This window comes from Trachurus trachurus (assembly GCF_905171665.1).
Source record: "Trachurus trachurus genome assembly, chromosome: 7".
Lineage (NCBI taxonomy): Eukaryota > Metazoa > Chordata > Actinopteri > Carangiformes > Carangidae > Trachurus > Trachurus trachurus.
The window spans coordinates 27746855-27767467 of NC_139901.1; the positions used below are offsets into that span (position 1 = coordinate 27746855).

At 43.4% G+C, this 20613-nt stretch overlaps 1 protein-coding gene across 1 annotated transcript in view; it reads right to left on the reverse strand.

The window, feature by feature from the left end:
- Positions 1-19240: 19240 nt before the first annotated feature.
- plxna2 (plexin A2) overlaps positions 19241-20613 on the reverse strand; it is a gene marked incomplete at both ends in the record, with an annotated part of 185588 nt that continues 184215 nt past the window's right edge. The window contains one exon of the mRNA XM_083976069.1: positions 19241-19336. Coding sequence (XP_083832195.1) covers positions 19241-19336 — 96 coding nt within the window. The remainder of the gene's footprint in view (positions 19337-20613) is intronic.

Below are 20613 nucleotides of genomic sequence, written 5' to 3' on the forward strand. Positions count from 1 at the left end.
AAACACTGCTGCTTGGTTATTAATAAAGAGACGGAGCTACATCCTCCCTTTTCATGGAAAGACAAGGCCAGTGACTGGGTTTTTTCCTCGGCTCTGAAATTGCCGTTGGCCACAGACAGTCTGCTGCTGCACCATAAGACCTACTGTATGTTTGCTTTCTGGGTCTTCACCCTGTTTAATGTGTGTGTGTTTTTTTTTATTATTATTTTGATTTGTTTCCACATTTCAGTGCCATTTCCACATGCATCTTGCAAACATGTCTTTACACTCGCATCTGTGTTTGCTTTTTAAATTGCCAAATAAGTTAAATAAACTTCAAACATCTTCAGATCACATCTATTCCAATGCCTCTCTTGCTTGCAGATGATTATCTTTGTATAGTACAGTTAACAGTTGTTTGAATGTGAAGCATGGTTGTGAATCGGGATTTTCCAAGTCTGGCAGAGGGGTAACTTCTGAGGGGGTCTACTTACATCTCTCTTTTTATTTCTTTGCCTTTCTTTAATTTCCTCCCCCCACCCCCCTGCCTATTCTCTTTTAGTTACGCTCCTATCTTACCATTTGACTTATTTTGGTTTACATGCACAAAGAATCTCTGTGCAGTGAGTGGTGGGGGGGCACTGCCAGGACATCACGAGGATCAGCACATGGCAGCACAGAGTCTGACCCTCGGGGAACTGTTTGGGTTTTTTTTTTTTTTCCTAAAGGAGTTTTTTTTTTTTTTTGCTGTTTTTGGCGTCTTTGCGCCAGCTGGATGGAGCCATCATAGGAAGCATGACTGACATGTGACTGCACGGGCTAACAAGCAAAAAGATGGGGGTGATATTGGTCATATTCAAAGCTCATATTTTTGATAAAATGAGTCGTGCAAGAGATGATGTTGTTCCCAGTAACAGTCTAAAACTAAGGTGGCCTTAGTTTCCCTCTTCAGTCTCTTTGTCTTTATTATGAATCTCTCTTCTCTGCTGTTGCATGTCATAAAGCCATAAAGTCATAAGCCAAATAACACGAGATTGCTTTTTTCCTTTAAATTGCAGCAACAATGTGTTCACAATAATGTTTTTTATGAACCCTTCATTAATATACAGTCATTCGGCTTTGATTTAAAACATCTATTTGCAACCAAGGCTCATGTCTTTCATTTCATTCTGCGCTCTAATACAGTTGATCCCTCATTGTTTTTAACCGACAATTAAGAGGAAGCTCATGAGAACGTAATGACATTATGCCATTAAAAGTGAGGTCACCCGGCCGGGCGTCTTTTCCACCATAATTACATCAGTTTGTTAAGTTAAAAATGTCAACAAACAGTTGTGGAAGTTCAGAGGCATTCTTGCTTTTTCTTTTCGTTTGGGAATCTGAATCCTGGAAAGGACGTCAGTGATGATTTGGAGTAAACGTGGAGAGAAACCCTCATTTGTGTGTGATGACACTGCTGCTGCTTCTCCACTCAGTGTGATGGGCTTCCTCTCTTCTCCATCCTCACCTTCCTGTTGACCCACCGATCCGTCACCACTGTCTACTGTATCCAAAGTCCTCGTCTGTTTCCTCCCATCGACCATGTGCACAACGTTTCCTAACAGCCAGGCGTCCACCCTGACCCCCTGTGTGTAGACGTGTGCAGACAGAACCGCTGACGACCCCGACCATCGTGAAAGATAAACATGGAAAATGTATTTATATTCAGCCTTAACTCCTTCACCACTTCGCTATCCCCGTGCCCTGCCGTGTTACATAAGACCGTGTGAAGCAGGACCTGGACGAGCGTTTCCGTAGCATAATGACGGGACAGCACCAGAGTCCAGTTTCTCACCGGGGGAGCTGCGTGGAAAGAGAAACACAGGAAGACATAATGGAGGCAGGAATATGGTGCTAACACACCTGTCAGGCCTCCAGCTGATCACCATGGAGAGTTGATCTACGACGAGAGCAGTGTTCCCCACACTCCCAGGTCATCACAGATGAGAGGAAACCTAATATGGTCCTGGGTTCAGTTTGTAAAGAACTTGATCTCACTCCAACAACAAACCTGCAGGACATGATGTCACCAAAAACGTTATCTCGACACCAGCGACGGGTCCTGCTGCAAAGAAACACAAGGCCGTCAGAGCAGAGGAGACAGAAGCAAACAGGAAATATAACAAGAGGCCTCGAGCTCTTTTGTTATTACATCATGTTCAGCGAAACCCAAAGAATGTTTCTGTGTAAACACAATTTTCACACAAAATTCTTGCTGCAGAAACAAATAAAGGCAATATTTGATACACAGGCTTGATAATCTTGTGTGGACTGAGAGTGGATTTTCCCTTTCTCATTCCTTATTCTACCTCTGATATGCACGACCTGCTCATGTTAATGATCGAGAGGTCTGCGTTGTTCCGCAACACCGAGTGCGATGCCAGAATCCTCCCTCTCTCTTCTCCTCCCACCTTCAACTCGCCTTCATTCTCTCTGCTGCCTTGATCCCATACAGATGTTCTCCTTTAGCACTCCCCTTTTGCTGGGAGCCAACTCCTATTGTTCATAAAAACCGGTCCCATGGTACCGGCCGACCCAGCCCAGAGCGCTGAGCCGTGTGCAGCAGATTTCGTGAGCGTGACGGTCGTGCATACGCACTCTTGAACACATGTGGTCAGAAACAAAACACAACAAGGCAACACTTCGGTGGAAAACCCCTCATCACCTCTCTCTCCCTCTCTTTCTGTCCTCAGCTTCGTTGTGTCCTTTCCTTTTCCCTTTTTTTTCTTGAAAAGGGCAAAGTCTGCAGGCCTGTAACTAGCCCTAATTGGCTCTGATTGGGTGGTTCAGGAGACATCTTGAAGTAATTTATGCTCAAGGTTGTGAGGGTTGTGAAGGTTGGGAGTGTTTGGGGTCCCAGAGATACTCACTCATAACCCCAGGAGCTTCAACTCCCCGATCTGGAGTGTATTTATGATGTATCTATTATTATTATCTATGCATATTGATGCAGAAGATGCATGAGAGAGCTCTCGCACAGAGAGAGACCAAAGTGTTTAGTACTTCAAAAGGCATTTCACAGCTCATATTTCACTACCAGACATTTTTCATTTGTAATACTCTTTATACTTTTTGAAAATTTATTGAGCAATGATTCCTCCTTAATCTCCACGTTATATAAGTATGATGATTTCTGTTTGCTGCAAAAAGAAAAATAAAAAAAACAAAGAGGGGAGAAAAAAGAGGGGACGAATGAGGACAAGAAAGGCAAGACACCACCGTGTAATTTTCATCAACAGTTGCTGTTTTTTTGCGCGTTTTGATGTCATGTTATTAACCCAAAGCTGAAATATGAGCTTTGAACTTGTTTGGCTAACTTTCATGGACTGTCCTTTCATCCATCACAGCTGAAGGGAACCACTGGAAACGAAACGCTGGTGTTTAACTGCAGGATGCCAGACAAGAACGCCCTCCCAACTCCCAACTCCCACTAGCACCAGCACCACCATAGAACTGGCATCCGGATACTGTGTGTGTGTGTGTGTGTGTGTGTGTGTGTGTGTGTGTGTGTGTGTGTGTGTGTGTGTGTGTGTGTGTGTGTGTGTGTTCTGGCAGCACATGGCCAGATAAGCTCTATGGTATTAATTCCTGGCTGCCCACGTAGCTCTCATTACATGTATTTGTTTGATTCACCTTCACATAAGTCAAACTGTCAACAGTGTAACTGAGGGGGGGGTTCAGTGTAAAACCTGTAATTCGAGAAAGCTGCAGTGTGTTTTTTTTTAGGGGGGGGGGGGGGTTCTTTCTCTTACCAGACTGATATGGACTCATATTTAAATCTCCTGGGACCCAATTAAAATCTACATAAAGTTCAAATGTGTTGAAACAGACGATCAGATCAGAGCTGAGCTTTAATTCTGAACATGAAAATAACTGACTTACTGAAATCTGCAGGTGCATCAAAGTATTTCTTCCTTAAACCACAATTACTGTCACAGTTGTCTAAACAGTTGCAAGTTCCTGTTTTGTGTGGTTTTAGACTTCACACGAGATCCATGAGATGGCACTATAAGACCAGGGTTTTAAAACCAGCTCCTGCCCGTCACACAGGGAGAGGGAGATTTCTGAATGACTCAACTCTGCACTCTTGTGGCAACAAGGGGAAAAAAAAACCCAAAGACCTCGTTTAAGAGTGTAACATTTCCTCCATTCTTGCCACAGAAAACATGTGGAATCGACTAATGCCATGCCGTGAAGCTGTCAACATGTCATAAATCGAGGTAAAAACGAGAGCCTGAGGAAAGTATGAGAGCGAAAGAGATGGATGCCAAGACGAGCAGAAGGGAAGAAGAAAAAAAACAGAGTAGTGAGTGAGAGGGACCTTCAAGAAACTGAACTAAGCTCAAGGGTTAAAGAAGAAGAAGATGGCAAATAAAAGAACAGTCTCAGACAAAATGCATCCAAGATCAGATCAGACAGCCTCTAGACTTTAAGATGCAGGCCTTTCCATTCAATAACCCACTCTAAAACATCTGGAGGTATGGTGATGAGTGGATGTGAGTCTGCATGCGTGTGTGTGTATGTGTGTGTGTGTGTATGTTTTGAAGCAGGGAAGCTACACACCTCACCCCGGTCGTTCTCTGAAGTGTTGCTCTGGGCTCGTCTGGAGACGCGCAGGTCCTGCACATCAAATATTAATGTCACAGAAACTCCTAAGCCTTAAATAATTCTCAAAGAAGTGTGCTGAAAGCGAGGCCTTGCTATCCCAGGCACGTTTCTATCTGGACAATGGGTTCAAGGGAGCGCGAGGAGGGGGAGAGAGGGAATTGGATCTGCAGTACTGACCCATAACAGATGGGAGGTAACAACTGGGTATGTGGTGGGCAATGTTTAATGTCTACAGAGTTATAGACAGTAAAGAGTTGTGTCGAGAAGTTTTAAAGTCCCCCTCCAACGATCCTTTTTGGTTATTTTAAAGCATTCTCTGTGGTCTTTAAAGTGTGATTATGAAGTTTTTAGCCAAAATCACAAAACCTGTGCCATCTCCCAGGGCTCTTCTTCTGCACATCACCAGCAGCTCATTAGCAATGCACCTCTGGGTGGTGGGCGGAGACTGCGCTGTGACACGTCAACCCCAGTCTCCCTGAAACTGCCAGTTTGCGTCTGCCATTGGTTCACAGAAATTTTAAGGCAGAAAAACTCAGAAATGCAATTTTGCACGTCCTTTTCTGCTGATATGTCCTCTAACATAAGAAAAATGCCACAGGAACATGTGAAAAGCACGAAAAAAAAACAAGATTTTCATCGGAGAGGGGTCTTTAAACATTGCTTTGTGATGGCAAAACAAAGATGGAAGCATCAGCGGTCTGGACACTTCAACAGCCGTGAAGGCTTTTAGAATGAACCATCATGACAATATCAGAAGGATATTATCCATTGATTTAAAGGGCTAAGTCTTAATTTCAAGGTTCCTGAGAAACAGCTTTCATCCTGGCTGCGCAGGCCGGGGCTCAGCGCCGCCTTGTCAGTCTGTGTGATAACAACCATCACCTGATCTCATCTCATCTGACCCTGCTCTCATCCAGACCTTTATTCCAACCACAATTACACCATACCGGATGGATGATCTCGCACTCATTACCCCTCCGTATCTGAGGCTCTGACTGAACGAATCTGTCCCCCTCTGGTGAGCTGCGTGGCAGGTGGTGGCGGTGGTGTCGACTTGCTCGCCCGCTCGCCGCCACCGCCGCCGCTTCAGTCCTCGGCCCTGGCGCGCCGATAAGAGCTCAGCGTGGAAAATCAGACAGCGGCGCTCTGGCCTTTCAGAAAGCGAGCAGGAGAAAATGAGCCATGAAGGAAATCGGAGGTGATTATCTTTATTATCAGCCAGGGGAGTAACCGTGGAAACGGCGACCTGTAGGGGGGGTGGAGGGGGGGGTGGGATGCACAAGCTGTTCCAGCAGCCTGCCGATTGGCCCATACAAGCTCCAGTGGTAATTAACATCTGCATATGCAAACGAATGCTCCAGCAAGGGAAATTTGGCAGGCTTTTCTCACCTGCACCCTGCGCCTGAAAGCAGCAGGGGGAGTTGAGTGTGTGTCACTGTGTGTGTGTGAGTGTGTGTGTGGGTGCACAGAAAAACACACAAAATCAAATTATATGTGCTCTGAGACTTTATATTCACAACACCTCCCTGTTCCTGAGTGCACATGTGTGTTTTAATGTCCCCCGTTCATTTGCATACTAGCAGAAATAATACTTACGCCTGCACTTTTTTTGGAAGCACAGTTGGTGTGGGTGGAGCAGAGGTGGGGGGGGGCACTGGGTCGAATGGACGCCGTCGCCACCCACCTCTTTGTTTTTGCTGCGCGGTGCTAAAAGAGATGAGGCCACACAACAGGAGGCTGTCAGCGGGCCTGCTGGGACGGCCTCATTACCATCTCAGGGAGCAGGGACAAGTCGCGTCTGGAGGAAGACACCGATCGTCAGCCTCGCCTGCTGATGGGGACAGTCACAGCGCTCAGGAAAGTGGAAGAACTTGTTGTCAGCAAATGTCAGCGGGAAACTTTTCAAGCGACTATGCATGAGCGAAGCAGTTAATTAATATCTGTACTGTGTCTCCTTTTCCTCATACCAACCTGTGTGTGTTCGCACAATTCCCTCGGCTCGTCCCGCTGATCATCCACCTGCTTGTTCATGTGTGTGCTGTTTCCAAACATCCGACTGTGTGTGTGTGTGTGTGTGTGTGTGTGTGAGGTGAACACATGCTACTGAACGAGGCTCTGACCTGTGAATTATGCAGAGCGCCCACAGACGTGGCCGGCGTGCGCTGTATAGCTGTGCACTTCTAATGAGAGAGGGGCTAGCGGGCGGCAGACGAGACGGGCTGCAGTGCACGCTGGGAATGACAGCTCCGACAGAGGGGAGCTGGGCTATAAATAGAACCTGTGCTGAGAGCTTATGACACCTGGATTCATATTCGTTCACAATTTCCCACAGACCAACTTCCCCCAACAGCGGCAGCAGCAGCTTCTTCTCATGCTCTCCTCTCCTTTCTTGCATTTCGGTCAAAATCACAATATCTCCAGTTACTTTCACTTTCTCCTGCTTGGATTTTGGGATTGTACCACGGGTCTGTTCTCTCTTTTCTTGACATTTCTAGTCACTCATTTCTCTATGACCTCACTTCAATTTAAAGACTTGAGCTGGCATCAATCATTCAAATATAACATAACCTTCTAAGAGGAAACTCAACTTAAACCTGCTTTCTAAAGGCGCTATCTCTAAGTTTCTATAGCTACATAGCTAACATCTAGAAGAAATGTCACAGCATTAGCACCAAACTGTATGCCTTTGCTCTCCAGCTTCTGTCTGCAGAGGTGGAAAGCAACACCATTAGCTAAATCTGTCTGTCATGTCTTCTCTTCTACTTGAGCATGATAACCAGCTAGCTATGGTCCATCACTTTACTTGCTTATAACAATGACTCAGTGCAGTGTCCAATTCACCTTTCAAATGTAAGGTAATGTCATTATCACTGGTACAATCGCTGATGTTTTACAACTTTTAGAGTAAAAACCCTGGGCATAATCTTTCTACATCATGATAAACATCTAACACTGTAGTCAAGACCTATTACCACAAATACTCACTACACATATTAATCCATGACTGAAAATAGTACCCAACAAATACACTATTTGAATAACATTTGCTAAAAACAGTACACATATGTATTAAGAAAATTATGAGACCTTTTCTATAAGTTTCTGTACATTTTCATGTTCATTTTTGTTCAAGTAGCCTATGTCTTCAGAGCTACAGACAGAGTGGGGAAGTCAGAGGGTACTGAGATAGAGGCACTGTTAGATAGATTAGATCTATTATGGGATTTGTTGATGGTAAGAAAAGTATACAATAAAGCCTTATCATGGTCTTTACCATAGAGCCGATGAATGTAAGCAGAGATACAACTAATAAATGGAGTGAAACGTCTGATGATAAAAACCCGATAAAACCCTGGAGTGGTTGTCGGATACAAATGTACAATTCTGAAAATGCGACAACAGATAGCAATCCAAAAACCGTTGTTTATAATCAAACACCTGTTTACAAAGTGACAGGTGTGAGGTATAAATCCGTCCTCACTACATTAAAAGATGATCTCAAATGGTATGCGAAAGGGAAACCAACAACGACCTTTAACAGCCATCAGGATCAGAGCAGATACTTGAATAAGGAGCACTGAAGTCCAACAAGGTGTCAGGGAATTGTTTCATTGTGAAATTAATACCCTTCTATTCTCAGAAATGGGGTTGAAGTCACCCCTGGCATCCTCTTTTGCCAACTCACATTAATTATTTCAGAATTTGCCTTGTAATCCAGGCTGAGAATCCTACCCAGAACGAATGGGATGTCAGCTTTATGCAACTACTTGTAAAGGCATTACAGGGCGTTAAGTCCCACGTGGATTTGAATTGGTCCCAGCAGTACAGGATTAGAAGCAGCAGGGATTAGACCTTCCCTCGAGGAAATACAGGGGAAGGGGAGGCCAAGGGACCCAAGATATAGGATACATATTGCTAGATTTACTGTCTGCACCAGGAAGCTGAGCAGCATTGTGACTGACTATATCAGACCTGGGCATAAGAGGAATAACATAACCAGACCTCTTAATGGTTCTACCAAGGATACGCCAATCCAATATTAAGATCCGACATCCGCCCAGATACTGACTAAATAGGTACTAAATAGGTTGATCGCATATCGGATAATGGGGTTGATCCATGATGCCGATCTATCCACTTCAATTCTATGTTTGAAATGTTGTAAGGGGTGTTAATTGCATTACAAAATACATTCGGATTGGCATTGGGTATCAGCCAATACACTAAGAACCAGGTATCAGTATCGACATTGGGACTGGAAAAGCCAGATTGGTGCATCCCTTGGTTCTGCTTAACCTTGCAGATATAAGACAAATCACTATACTAAAGATACAAAACATGAGAGATGTTTGAAATTCCTGGAAATCAAAGAAGCATCTGCTGAGACTTTGCAAGTTAATGGGGATTCTCATCCCAACACAATCACCTGCTACACAAAACGAGCCCCTGAATGCAAAAGCATTGCTGCCAAATGTGCTTCTGAGTGTTTAATAAGTCGTGGCCTGCTAAGTATTTCTCACAGATGTTGCCAGTTTGTAGTAAATGTGGCTGTATTCAAAGACAACAAGTTGAGCCTCCACATTAAGACAAAGCACACAAGAATTAACAGAAATCTATCGGGAGATAAGAAGGTGAGCACAGCCGTGGGTTCTCTAGCTAAGCTGCAACAGCAGTAAGGACTTTACAGAGCTTTACACAATAAATGAAGGGAATGTAAAAACCTGTTATGTATTTTATTCGTTTTCTTGGGGGGAAATTTATCAAAGAGTGCCTGGTGGAGGTAGTAGAAATACTCTGCCCAGAGGCTTTTCAACATCTGTCCTTGTCAAGTCGAGGTGCTTTAAGGACACTGTGAGAAATCTGGAGCTAGAGCTGAAAAGCAAGACAGATAATTTCGGCTTCCTGTGCTTGGCTCTGGATGAGAGCCGTGACGACCGTGACAGAGCCCTGCTACTGATCTTCATAACCAAAGACTGATTGAAATTAGGTAGAACCAGGCTTCCATTCAGGCGGTGAAAGGGAAAACAGCTGCTACTAATTTATCTGCAGAGGTAAATACATGCAGGCAAAAGGTAGAACTACAGTGGGAGGTGTTCGTCTGTGTTACAGCTGATGGGCGCCCTGATTTAACCAGGAGAAACACTGGCCCTTTTGAAGGAGGATGCAGCATAAAGTGACAGAGATTAACCCTGAACGGATTCTTTTATTTCTGCATTGCATAATTCATCCAGAGCTGCTACGCAACGCGGGGACAGAAAATAAACCATGTGGTTTATGTTGTTACAAATGTTGTAGACTTCATTAGAGCCAGAGCATTAAATCACAGCCAATTTGTTGCACTGTTAGGGGAACGAGCCGGGCGACCACACAGCTGTCAGGTGCCTAAGCAGGGGCAAAGTGCTCGAGAGAGTGTGGGACCAGACGTCAGAGATCCAGTAGTTTTGTCACATTAAGGGGCAGAACATCCCTGAATATACCAGCACAGACGCATTGGCTGATTTTTTTTCATAGCTGTAACTTCCCTTAATGAATGAACTCAAGTAAAAATTGTAATTAAGGTGTTTCTCTGTACATGAGATACGAGGCCTATAGGTCTTTAAGACTGAAGCTGATTTATGCTTCTGCATCAACTTCAAACCTTTCTTGGTTCTGCATCGAGGGAACGCATCACTGTACAATTTACCACCATAAGGCTATTCATTTCATTTGCAAAACTTTATTTATCTTCCTGCTTCTTCCTCTGGACACAGTGAACAATGGTGGAAACAATGGTGGAAAGCAGTGGCGAAAGTTGTCTTCTACGGGCCCTAATGCAAAAAAAAAATTTGCGGGCCCTATAATAATAACGGGGGGGGGGGGCTACTCCAGGCGTGTGTGGCGCTATAGCGCTGCCACACATAAACACTAAAGACAGAGAAGAAGATGGAAAGTCCCCCGCTGTATTCAAACTCAAATTTGGGATTAAATGTTGACAGGGAGTTGTGTCAGAGTAAATATCAGTGATGATTAAACAGGTGTGATTCAGCCGCAGCGTCTGAGCGACCCGACGGTAGTCGGCCGCTGTTGTTACGTCCAATGTGTCGCCTGCTGCAGCGTTGTGTGTGTGTGTCTCAGGTTACAGGTAGGCTACAGTGGTGGGGGGCATGACATTATCGTTTTAGAAAAAATCTGTTTTGGCCGTCCAGACGGATACGCTGGGGCGGCGTTTTCAGATTTTCCCACTCTGGGACACGTTTTAAAAAATACCGTTTTCACCCCCCCGAAAACGCCGTCCGCCTGGACGCGATGCCGATCTGATAAAGTATTTATCCAGATTCAAAAAAGCCGTTTCCATCTGGACCGGGGCCCTGAGTGAGTGACAGCGCTGTCCGCTGTCTCGGTGCTGAACGTGTCACTGCTCGTGAGAGACACAGAGACAAGAGACAGGGAGAGACGGTCAGGGACGGCGCCGCGCTGCCGACAACAGGAGAACTGTCACCTGGCTATGCCCGCGCGCATGTTCATAATCCAGAATAACGTTAATGAATTACAGTAATGATGTAAAAGCCAAGATGATTTAATACAGTAGCCTATACCACCAATTGATACTTTTTTTATGTTTTATTTATTTATTTATTTTTTACCGTTCACCGCGGGCCTTTTTTGGCCACGGGCCCTAATGCAACGGCATTACTTGCATTAATGGTACTTTCGCCACTGGTGGAAAGAGTTTTCTGGAGTTGGAGATGACTTATGTGGGACAACAAATGACACTGACAGTATAGCATTAACGGGATATTTCAACATTTTGTCAAATTGGCCCATTGCCATAATCCCTATAGTTTTAGGAGTAGGTTCGTTACCTTTAATTGTTGGTGCAAGCTATTTTTAGAACGGCGGAGCAGAACCGCAAGCTGCTCAGAGCTACGCTACGGAGGCTAATGAGATTTCTTGGTTTCCCTCATCAAACTCATCAAATACACAATCCAACAACCCCAAAACGCGACAAGTTGTGACCTGCACATTCACCATATGAGATAATAATATTGCGTTACAAGGCGGAGCTTGCCAAAAAACTGCCCGTGACGGGAACGCGCATCAGCGGTTTTGTATGAATTTACCTCGATAAACACCTTTGTCTCGTCACGTTTCGTTATTATCTAATAGTGTGGTGTATGTGCAGGTCATTGGAGTTGCTGGATTGTGTATTTGATGAGTTTGATGAGGGAAACCAAGAAATCCCATTAGCCTTTGTAGGCTCTGAGCAGCTCACGGCTCTGCTCCGCCATTCTAAAAATAGCTTGCACTGACAATTAAAGGTAACAAACCTACTCCTAAAAATATAGGGATTATGGCAATGGGCCAATTTGACAAAATGTTGAAATATCCCTTCAAGGAGAAACTGGGAAAGCTAAATGCCGTAAATTACGTTCTGAGCAGACCAATCACAGCCTGTGTGGTCTGCATCGCCTCTTCCTGAAGTTAGAATTTCTTCGGGGGTGCACGTCAGGCGATGGCATTGGGGTTTGCGGCGCCACAGAGAGCTCTGCGGGGGTACACTGTCGACTTGGCGCAGAAGTACTGTATAAATCAACCCTTAGCTGCTGCTCCTCCCTGGAGAAGTTGACTCACGCCTCCACACATTAAAAGAAGAGGCTCATCAACTCAACAGACGTGCAGCCATGTTGAGGACGTTCCGTGATGATGCAAGGCGATGATGAAGGCGATTTGAAGACTTCAAAGCGGAAGAAACTAAAACGCTCACAATCTCCTTTCCTTTTACATGTGATGGGATCATCAGCACCCCCGGTGATGGGACGACGTGGACTCAAAGACCCGCGGTCTAATGGACTCCTGTCAAAGCGCTTCGGATCAGAACCATTACTGACGTTTTAACACATATCTCAAAGATCAGACCCTCCCACACATGGAAAGAAGCCTATAGCTCAAAGGACGCTGCTTCTCTTGCATCAGCTCACATGATGCAAACAGACATTCCCAGTATTGAATTTCAACAAGTAAAGATACAGATTCTCTCAGTTGAGATCATCAGTTGGCCGTATGCAGCTTATAGCAACACCTGATATTGATTCACTAGTTTGAATCCAGCAGAGACACGATGCCTCCCATGGAGTAAGATGGAAGAACCAGCCGCGGATTGCAAGTCGTATCTCTATGACCTTATGTGGATCATTATGACAGTGAAGTCTAAAGCAATAAGATCTCTGTGATAAGAGCAGGAACACAGGAGCACACAGTGTTCGGCTGTGTTACATGGTGCAGTAAATCGAACCATGCACTGGACAAGACGTATATCTGTACATCTGCACCACAATATTGTAATAATGCAATGCAATAATGCATCACTAAATAAATATGTGTTTTTCAACAAGATCCATACATTGATTCCCGAGAAACGGACAAAAAAAATAAAAATAAAAACATGTCCTCCTGTCACTCAAGAGTTATTGAAAAGGGATAAAATTCCTGGATTTTCCCTTTTAACCAGTTAACCATCAAATTTTAGTAATTTCTTTCTTGGACCAAGTCCCTTCAAATGTAAATAAGCAGTGTTTTGTGCAAGCAAGCAAACAAACATGGGTGAAAAACACAATTTTCCTTGACAATGTGGTGGCTGTTGCAGCAGAACCCTGTCTTGATGCAGTGTTTGATGCTTTCATGGACACCTGAACCTCTTCCCTACTTCTCTCTCTGCCCACTCAGCTTCCTCGTTTCCATTGTTTACTCTCTAATAGAAGATAAACAAACAGGTGCATCCAAATAGTGGACACTTATAAAAACCTATGAGCTCGTGCTGCAGTGGTCATCCACAGCCGTCCTCTGAGGATTCACTGACCTCAGGGCCATTTCATTCCAGCTAAACACACCGACCCAAACCTCCATTAGCAGCCTAATGTGATTGCGGCCCCGCGGGGCTGCAGAGCGCCTCAGCCCGGCCTCAGATAACAGACTTCCATGAAGACAAACGATCACAATTCCACATGTTAGAGCCGTGGGCTGTTGTGTTCACCGCCGGCCATGAACTGGAGGTGGATTGACAGGATGAAGCACAGGTGGAGAGGAAGACACAGGTGTCTCTGACGCCTACGGCCTGTCAGAGACACACTCAGGAGGACAGAGGTTTTTATAAATGTAAGGGGACAGGGACAGAGGACAGGTAGCACCACACAGAAGTTTAAGGAAAGCTTTCAATCCAAACAAGGACATAATTAGGCTACTCACGTCTTCTCCGACGTCCATTGTCCCGGAAATCAAGGAGAGAGAAAAATGCACGCGAGATCCTGCTGGAGAACGTGTTTTCAACTTTTCCTCTGGATTTCATTCATTCACAAAAAGTTATTTTTACATCCTGGGTTAGTTATTAAACAGGAAACACTAATAGCTAATTCGGCATAGTACTCTTAATGTGCCAGTTTGCCGAAAAAAGAAAGAAAAAAAAAATCTCAAAACGACCTAGCTTGCTGCGGTGAGCTTTTGTTTTGAAAAGCACCTGACCCAGAAGTTGCATTTAAGTAACATCCACAGAGGAGCAGGTGGAGGTCCTAAAAAAAGAGGAGTTAAAAAATAAAAAATGATTATGAACAACTTAGTTTCAAACAGTAGGCCTAAGCAGAAGAAGGAAATAGGCCTACAGAAAAAGAAGAGACTGATCAAATAAATAAACGACAAAAAAATATAAGTTTTCCTAATGAGTAGGGTCTTATTCGCTGGTTTGAAGCAATATAAGCAACACCACTAGGCCTTGGTTAGCCTACTGTATATTTCCACCATGAGAGCTGTAGAAAGAACAGCTGCATCTGTTATGATCATGAAGCCCGTCATGAGCAATGTGAACACAGAATCATAAGTGTCATCATCAAAACAAAATACTGCCACAAAAATGAATCTCCTCCATTGTTGAACCCACTGAAAGTGAAATTTCTCCATTTAACAGATGGATACACTTTTCAAAAGTGCCTGTGACAGGAAACTTACGCTTACTTACACTTATCTCTGGATGTCATTTAAATTCTGATCACTTACTCAATTCCTTATTTATATTAAATTAGTATTTCAATCGTTCAACTTTCTCCACAGGTGTTTACCTTATTTCAACATTTCAGTCCTGCTCGCTGTGTTTCCGGCTCAAGGAATTAAATTCTCTCTACAGCGTGACTAGTCAAATTAAAGGTTACTTTGACTTTTGTGATCCCAGCCCAGGACTCAAGTTGTAACCACCTACAAGTTGTGTAAAGGTCCCATACAGTCTAAAGTGAGATTTATGTGTTAATACTGTGAAAACATCAAAACACTGTCAGCTGCCAGGACTTCCTGTAACTTAATGATGTCACAACAAGCCACTCTTACCCAAACAAATACATTATGGATATCAAACTTCTAATTAAATGCAGGACAAGTGTAAACTGTGGGATGTGTAATGACATCGACCTGGAAGGTTGTGCATGCGACAAAAAAAGACGCAAATACAGATTTCAGCTCTATGCAATTTTTAACCAGCAAAGTTTATTTATATATAACAACAGTACAAAGTGAATCCTTGGCTTGCAAAATAGGTGTGCTTCATATTTACAATAGGTACACAATAATATATTATCATAACAAAACCAAAGCAAATAAAAAAAAACAAGAGAACAACCTTTTTTAAATACTTTAAGTTTCTTACAATTTTCACAACACTTTTATAAAACAAGAACAGACAGCCATTATTAATATCATCATCATCATCGTTGTCGTCGTCATCATCATCATCATTGCCAGTAATTACTATTTTACAGAACTCCAGTGTCTACAAAGGGTTTGTTTACAATGTGTTTAAAATGGAAGGATACTCGTTTTTATACTTGGTGATATTTTGATTTGAGATTAATACATTGATCTGGATTTCAGTTCCTCTGTCCGATGCCATAAAATAAATAAATAAAAAACAAAATGCTGATTAAATACTTTGTTTTATAAGAGAAGGAATGACGACATGTGCCAGTCAAAATCACAACACATTACACCGAGAGCAAAATAAAAAAATAAAAATAAGAGCGCACAAAGCATCTTCAAATTTGCAATCAGCCTGAGCTGAAATGAGGTTGTGTTTATGAGCATCTATCGATATCACAACTGGCAGTCAAATGGGATTCTGCGCTGCAGAAAGAGTAAACAAACTTCCCTCTTCTCAGTTCAAACTGAATTAAAAGGGTTCCCAGAATTGAGTGCACAGCATGGAAACAAGCCATTATTCAAAATTAAAAAATCTCTTTCACAAAATTTAAAAAAAGGTGCATTCAGCTGTAATTTAAGATGTGTACAAATGGGCTCTCAGGAAGAATTGCAGTTCAACTAATGACGGCGCAGATCAATATGGAAAAATACCAGGCAGAACCAAAGCATGAATTAAAAAAAAAAAACGCATGCAAAAAAAATCTCACACAAGACAAAAAAGGAAACATCCTGATATAAACGATCTCTGAGAGGAAAAAAAAAAAAAAATCAAAGCCACTCTCGACTAATTTGCGAGGCCTCTGATTAGTACGTTCGTCATTGTTCTGAATACAGCTGGGTGGGGATGGGGTAGGGTGGGGGGGCGCTAAGGGGAGGGGGAGGACTCTAATAAACATACATTTTAATCCCTTGGAAAAAGGAAAAGGCATTTAGGTCCTGTTAAAATGATAAAAAGCATTACTCCATACAAGCAATGTGAGGTATGAGGAGGATACAATTCTATTCGCTGAAATTGGGAAGACACCTTAATCAAAAGGAAGAAGAAGCTTTATGTTTTTGTGTGTGTATGTACTGTATATGTGCACCACTGTGTACCTATAGATGTTCATTATGGGATTTTAAAAAAAAAGGTGCGAGAAGGTGCTTTTTTTTTTTTTTTTCCCCCAGATGAGGGAGCACAATACAGTTGCCCTTAACTCACCTCTGCCCCCGGTGGCCGGACTCTGTAACAGCACGTCAATCATCACCTCATTCTACATTTCTCCTTGCCTTACTAGTTTGATGTTTTTTATCTTTTTTTCTCTTCCCATCTCCTGATCACACTGTGCACACAACTGACTCAGATCAAAGAGCAGCTTCAAAGCCGGAGCAGGAAACTAGAGCTAAAGGGGTTCTCTCTCTCTCTCTCTCTCTCTCTTTCTACCTCTCCCTCTCTCCTCATTTCTCGACACTTCTCTTCAAACAGCTCAGGCAAAACTGAGTGCTGAGCGAGGCAATGTCTGCCTGAGCCAGGCCGTACCCTCTACACCTTTCCCTTTTTTATTTTTATTTTTTTGGAACTTTCTCTCGCTAAGACAGTTCGCAGCAGAGCGCCTGGGCCAGGTATCACTGGAAAAATAATAATAATAATAATAATAATAAAAAAAAGAAAACTAAACACTGTGGCTCCGAAGCACTGAAAGAACTGTGCCCGAGTCGAGGACTAATAAGATCAGGAACAGGTAAGCAGGTGGGTATCTAAGGCCACGGAGAAAAAGAAGCACCTTTCACCTACTCCTGGTGTTTATCAAGCTCTCAGCACACAAGACTGCAGTATACTGTACAAACCTTTAACACTACCTATTTTTCAAGTACTTGATGTAAACAACAAGCAAATATATATATATTTTTATATATATATATATATATCTCGGAAGAAAATGAAATCACCTATCCAGAGGACGGAGTCTACAGTTGGTTGTCATCCAGCTAGAAGGTTGGAAGGTTGTGTTATCAGCCTTTTAGCTTGTGACGGTTTGGTTTAAGTCAGGAGACGACGCATCCACGTAACATGAAAACATACACCAATGTCTGTGTTTTTCAGTTCTTCCTCACATTTCGTACCGTTTATGAGTTTCTTTTTTTCTTTTCTAAACCCACCACTTCCAGTTGCACTTGAACCGGTTCTACGCTCCAATAGGAGAGATCTTCGCTCTCTCTGTAAAGCATAAACCGTTTTTTTTGTTTTTTTTGTTGAACACATTAGTGAAGAATCTGAAATGACAGGATCTTTTGGCACTTGGGTCAAACTGGACCCACGCAGCTTCTTGTTGTTCTCTGTGTGAAGACGTGGTGGTGGGTGGTGGTGTGGATAGTGGGTGGGTTAGATCTCCCATCAGCTCAACATCTCAACTGGCCAACTACAGTACGACTGGCTTGACTCGTTGGCACTTGATAAAAAATAATAAAATAATCAAAGCTGGACCCTTTAACACCTCTGATGTTGTGATCGCATGCAAAGTACACACAGAACATTTTGATCAAGTTCCCAAAGAGATACAAACAGTGGATATACTGTATAATGGACCTATAGACACCGGGTGATGTCGACTACCTGCACGATGCAGACGAAACAAACACACTCTCCTCTGGCAGAGAACTGATCCTGGATGGGTGGGCGGGGCCAAGGGGGGCAGGGGACGGTGGGACGGACAAAATGGAGCTGTTCACTGGACGAGCCACTCATAATATCCGAGGACGCTCAGTTCAACTGAGCCGCTCTGTGTTTGCGAAATTCATATAGACAAACAAACAAAAAAACAAATAGAAAAAAAAAAAAAAGAACATTTTGTACATTCACATACACTGATTGGCAAGTATCGACCGGTACATACACAGATGAACCTAACTGCTGAAGAAAAAAAAGCCTTTAGACGCCAAAGTGATGCTGATTTTCAGGTCATCTCCTAAATACACTATAGACTTCATCTCTGTCGTCCTCAGTTTAGGTGCAAGCATGCGCTGGCTGAGCTGTGACCACCGTGGGCGGCGGAGTTCATTTCAACTCGTTCGATGATGAGCGGAGGAGGGCGGGGCTCCGTGATTTTCCTGTACACTTCTGATTGGATAAAAGAGAGCGAGACGTTCTGTCCGTCATCGTCATCGTGGTGGTGGTGGTTGGAGAGTCAGTCCCCGAGGAGGGAGAGAAGACATGGACCATGGCCTGTGCCACCCGCTCTTAAAGTACATCGTCTTTATACAACAACACTTGTGTGGCATCCTGGGTGGATATTTCAACTGCAACTGATAATATTCAAATGTACAAGTACAAAAATAAAATCTGAGGAATCTGGACGCTGACGTCCGACATGAGATCTGCTCCTGTTTTTTTGTTTTTTTCTTTTCTTTTCTTCCATCTCACACTATGATGATGTGAGTTTCTGGCAGAGGAGAGAGAATAAATCTGCTTCTCCATTTTGCTCTCACAGTCTTTGCAGGAGTCTTCTTCAGTACAACACAAACACACACTCATGCACACACACACACACACACACACACGCGCGCGCACACACAATTTCCTGTCGAACAGAGAAAATTTCCTTTGAGAAAAAGAAAGCAAACCAAAAAAATAAATAAGTACAAGCCATGTTGTTGCCTTCTCTGCTGATCATCCCTCCTCGTGCCGTTATCGGCTCCAGCTGCAGGGGCCCCTGTCTCAGTCTGTGGCCCCTCAGCTGGCAACGTGGAGAAAGAAGGGAAGGAGGAAGAGGAGGAGGAAGAGGAGGGGGGTTCTAACAAAGTCGATGCGTTTGTGTGGTGACAGAGATCCCAGGTCTGGTTTTCGTGGTCGTAGCTCCACGATGAGAGGTAAATAAAGCAGGAGGTCCGGTCGGGCCTGTGGTCCTCGGTCTCTCTCTCTCTCTCAGCTCTCCAGTGACATGGCAGAGATGAGCTGCTCCACCTTGTAGGCCAGACGCTGCTTCCTCGCCTGCTCGTCCTGCTCCAGAGCAGCTGTGATCTGTTCAGGAAAACAAACATAAAAAAGGTCAAAAACCAGCGATAAAAAAAGACACACGATGTGATTACATCCTTATTGTTTATGATGCATCTCTAGATTTAAATAAGGATAAGGATAAACTTTATTGTCCCTTAGACAGCAGTGATACTCAAAAATAGCAGAGGAAGAAGATGTCCACACAGACACAGTCTGGCGGTCTACAATTATTGCACCAAATGGATGTTCCTGAGAGGAAACTAAAGCGCCAAGTGATAAATACTAGACGAGCAATAAATAACGACTTTAAAACAATCATATGAAATAAAAAATAAAAGCTACAGAGACCCTGAAATAAAACCAGATGTAATTGCCCTAAGTGCAGAAAAGAATTAAAATTAGAATTTAGACAGACTGTTTGTTAAGGAGAGTAATGGACGGAGAGTTTATAGTGATTGGTTTTATGTTTTCAGGCTCTGTAATGTCTTCATATTCTGGAAAGAGAATATGAGAAGTAACTTTAAGGATTTTTTGGTGCTTGGTTTTCTTTGAAAACAGACTGAAGGGATGAGTCGTCTTTTTTGTCTAATCATCTTCCTGGCAGATTTCACCAGTTTGTCAGTTTTTGAGTTTGCTCTGAATGGACGGTGTGTGTGGAACCAGGCTGCAAGTCGAAGACAGCATCGTAAAACGACAGCATCGTTTTGTGATGCTGACGTCAAACTGTCTCAGTCTGAGAAGTATGTGCAAAAAAAAGCTCAGACCATTAAAAAAATCCATGACAACACCCAAATATTTGTCTGAGACCACCTGCTCCGTTGTACTGTCACTGATTAACACAAAGCTGATGACGTTTAATACAGAATAACGAGTGTCAGAACTGACATTACGAGCAGGTTTTTATCCAGAGAATCGTATATTTGGAGGTGTCTCTATACATGGACAAGACATGAAAGAAAAGAGAGGGATTACATCACTGCCTTTGTCTTTGACAACGCTGAGAAATATTTGTGTATTAGCCCTTTCCCCGTTTTATCTCCAGAGCCCCCATCGTGTAAATTTGGCATTTGTCAAGTTGGGTTCAAAAGGGATCCAGACAGCCTCCCCTCTTCACTCTCTCATCTCCTGTCTGCCCTGTCAGGATGAATCTGTGTCAGAGTGACACCAACACACATGGCAAAGGCCTTTAATATGAATGTAAAACAGTAGAGAGGAGTGGGGGGGTAAAAAGAAAGAAAAGAAATACTACAATATGTCTCCATCACCTTTTGAAATGGATCTGGATCCAAACGCTGCAGCCA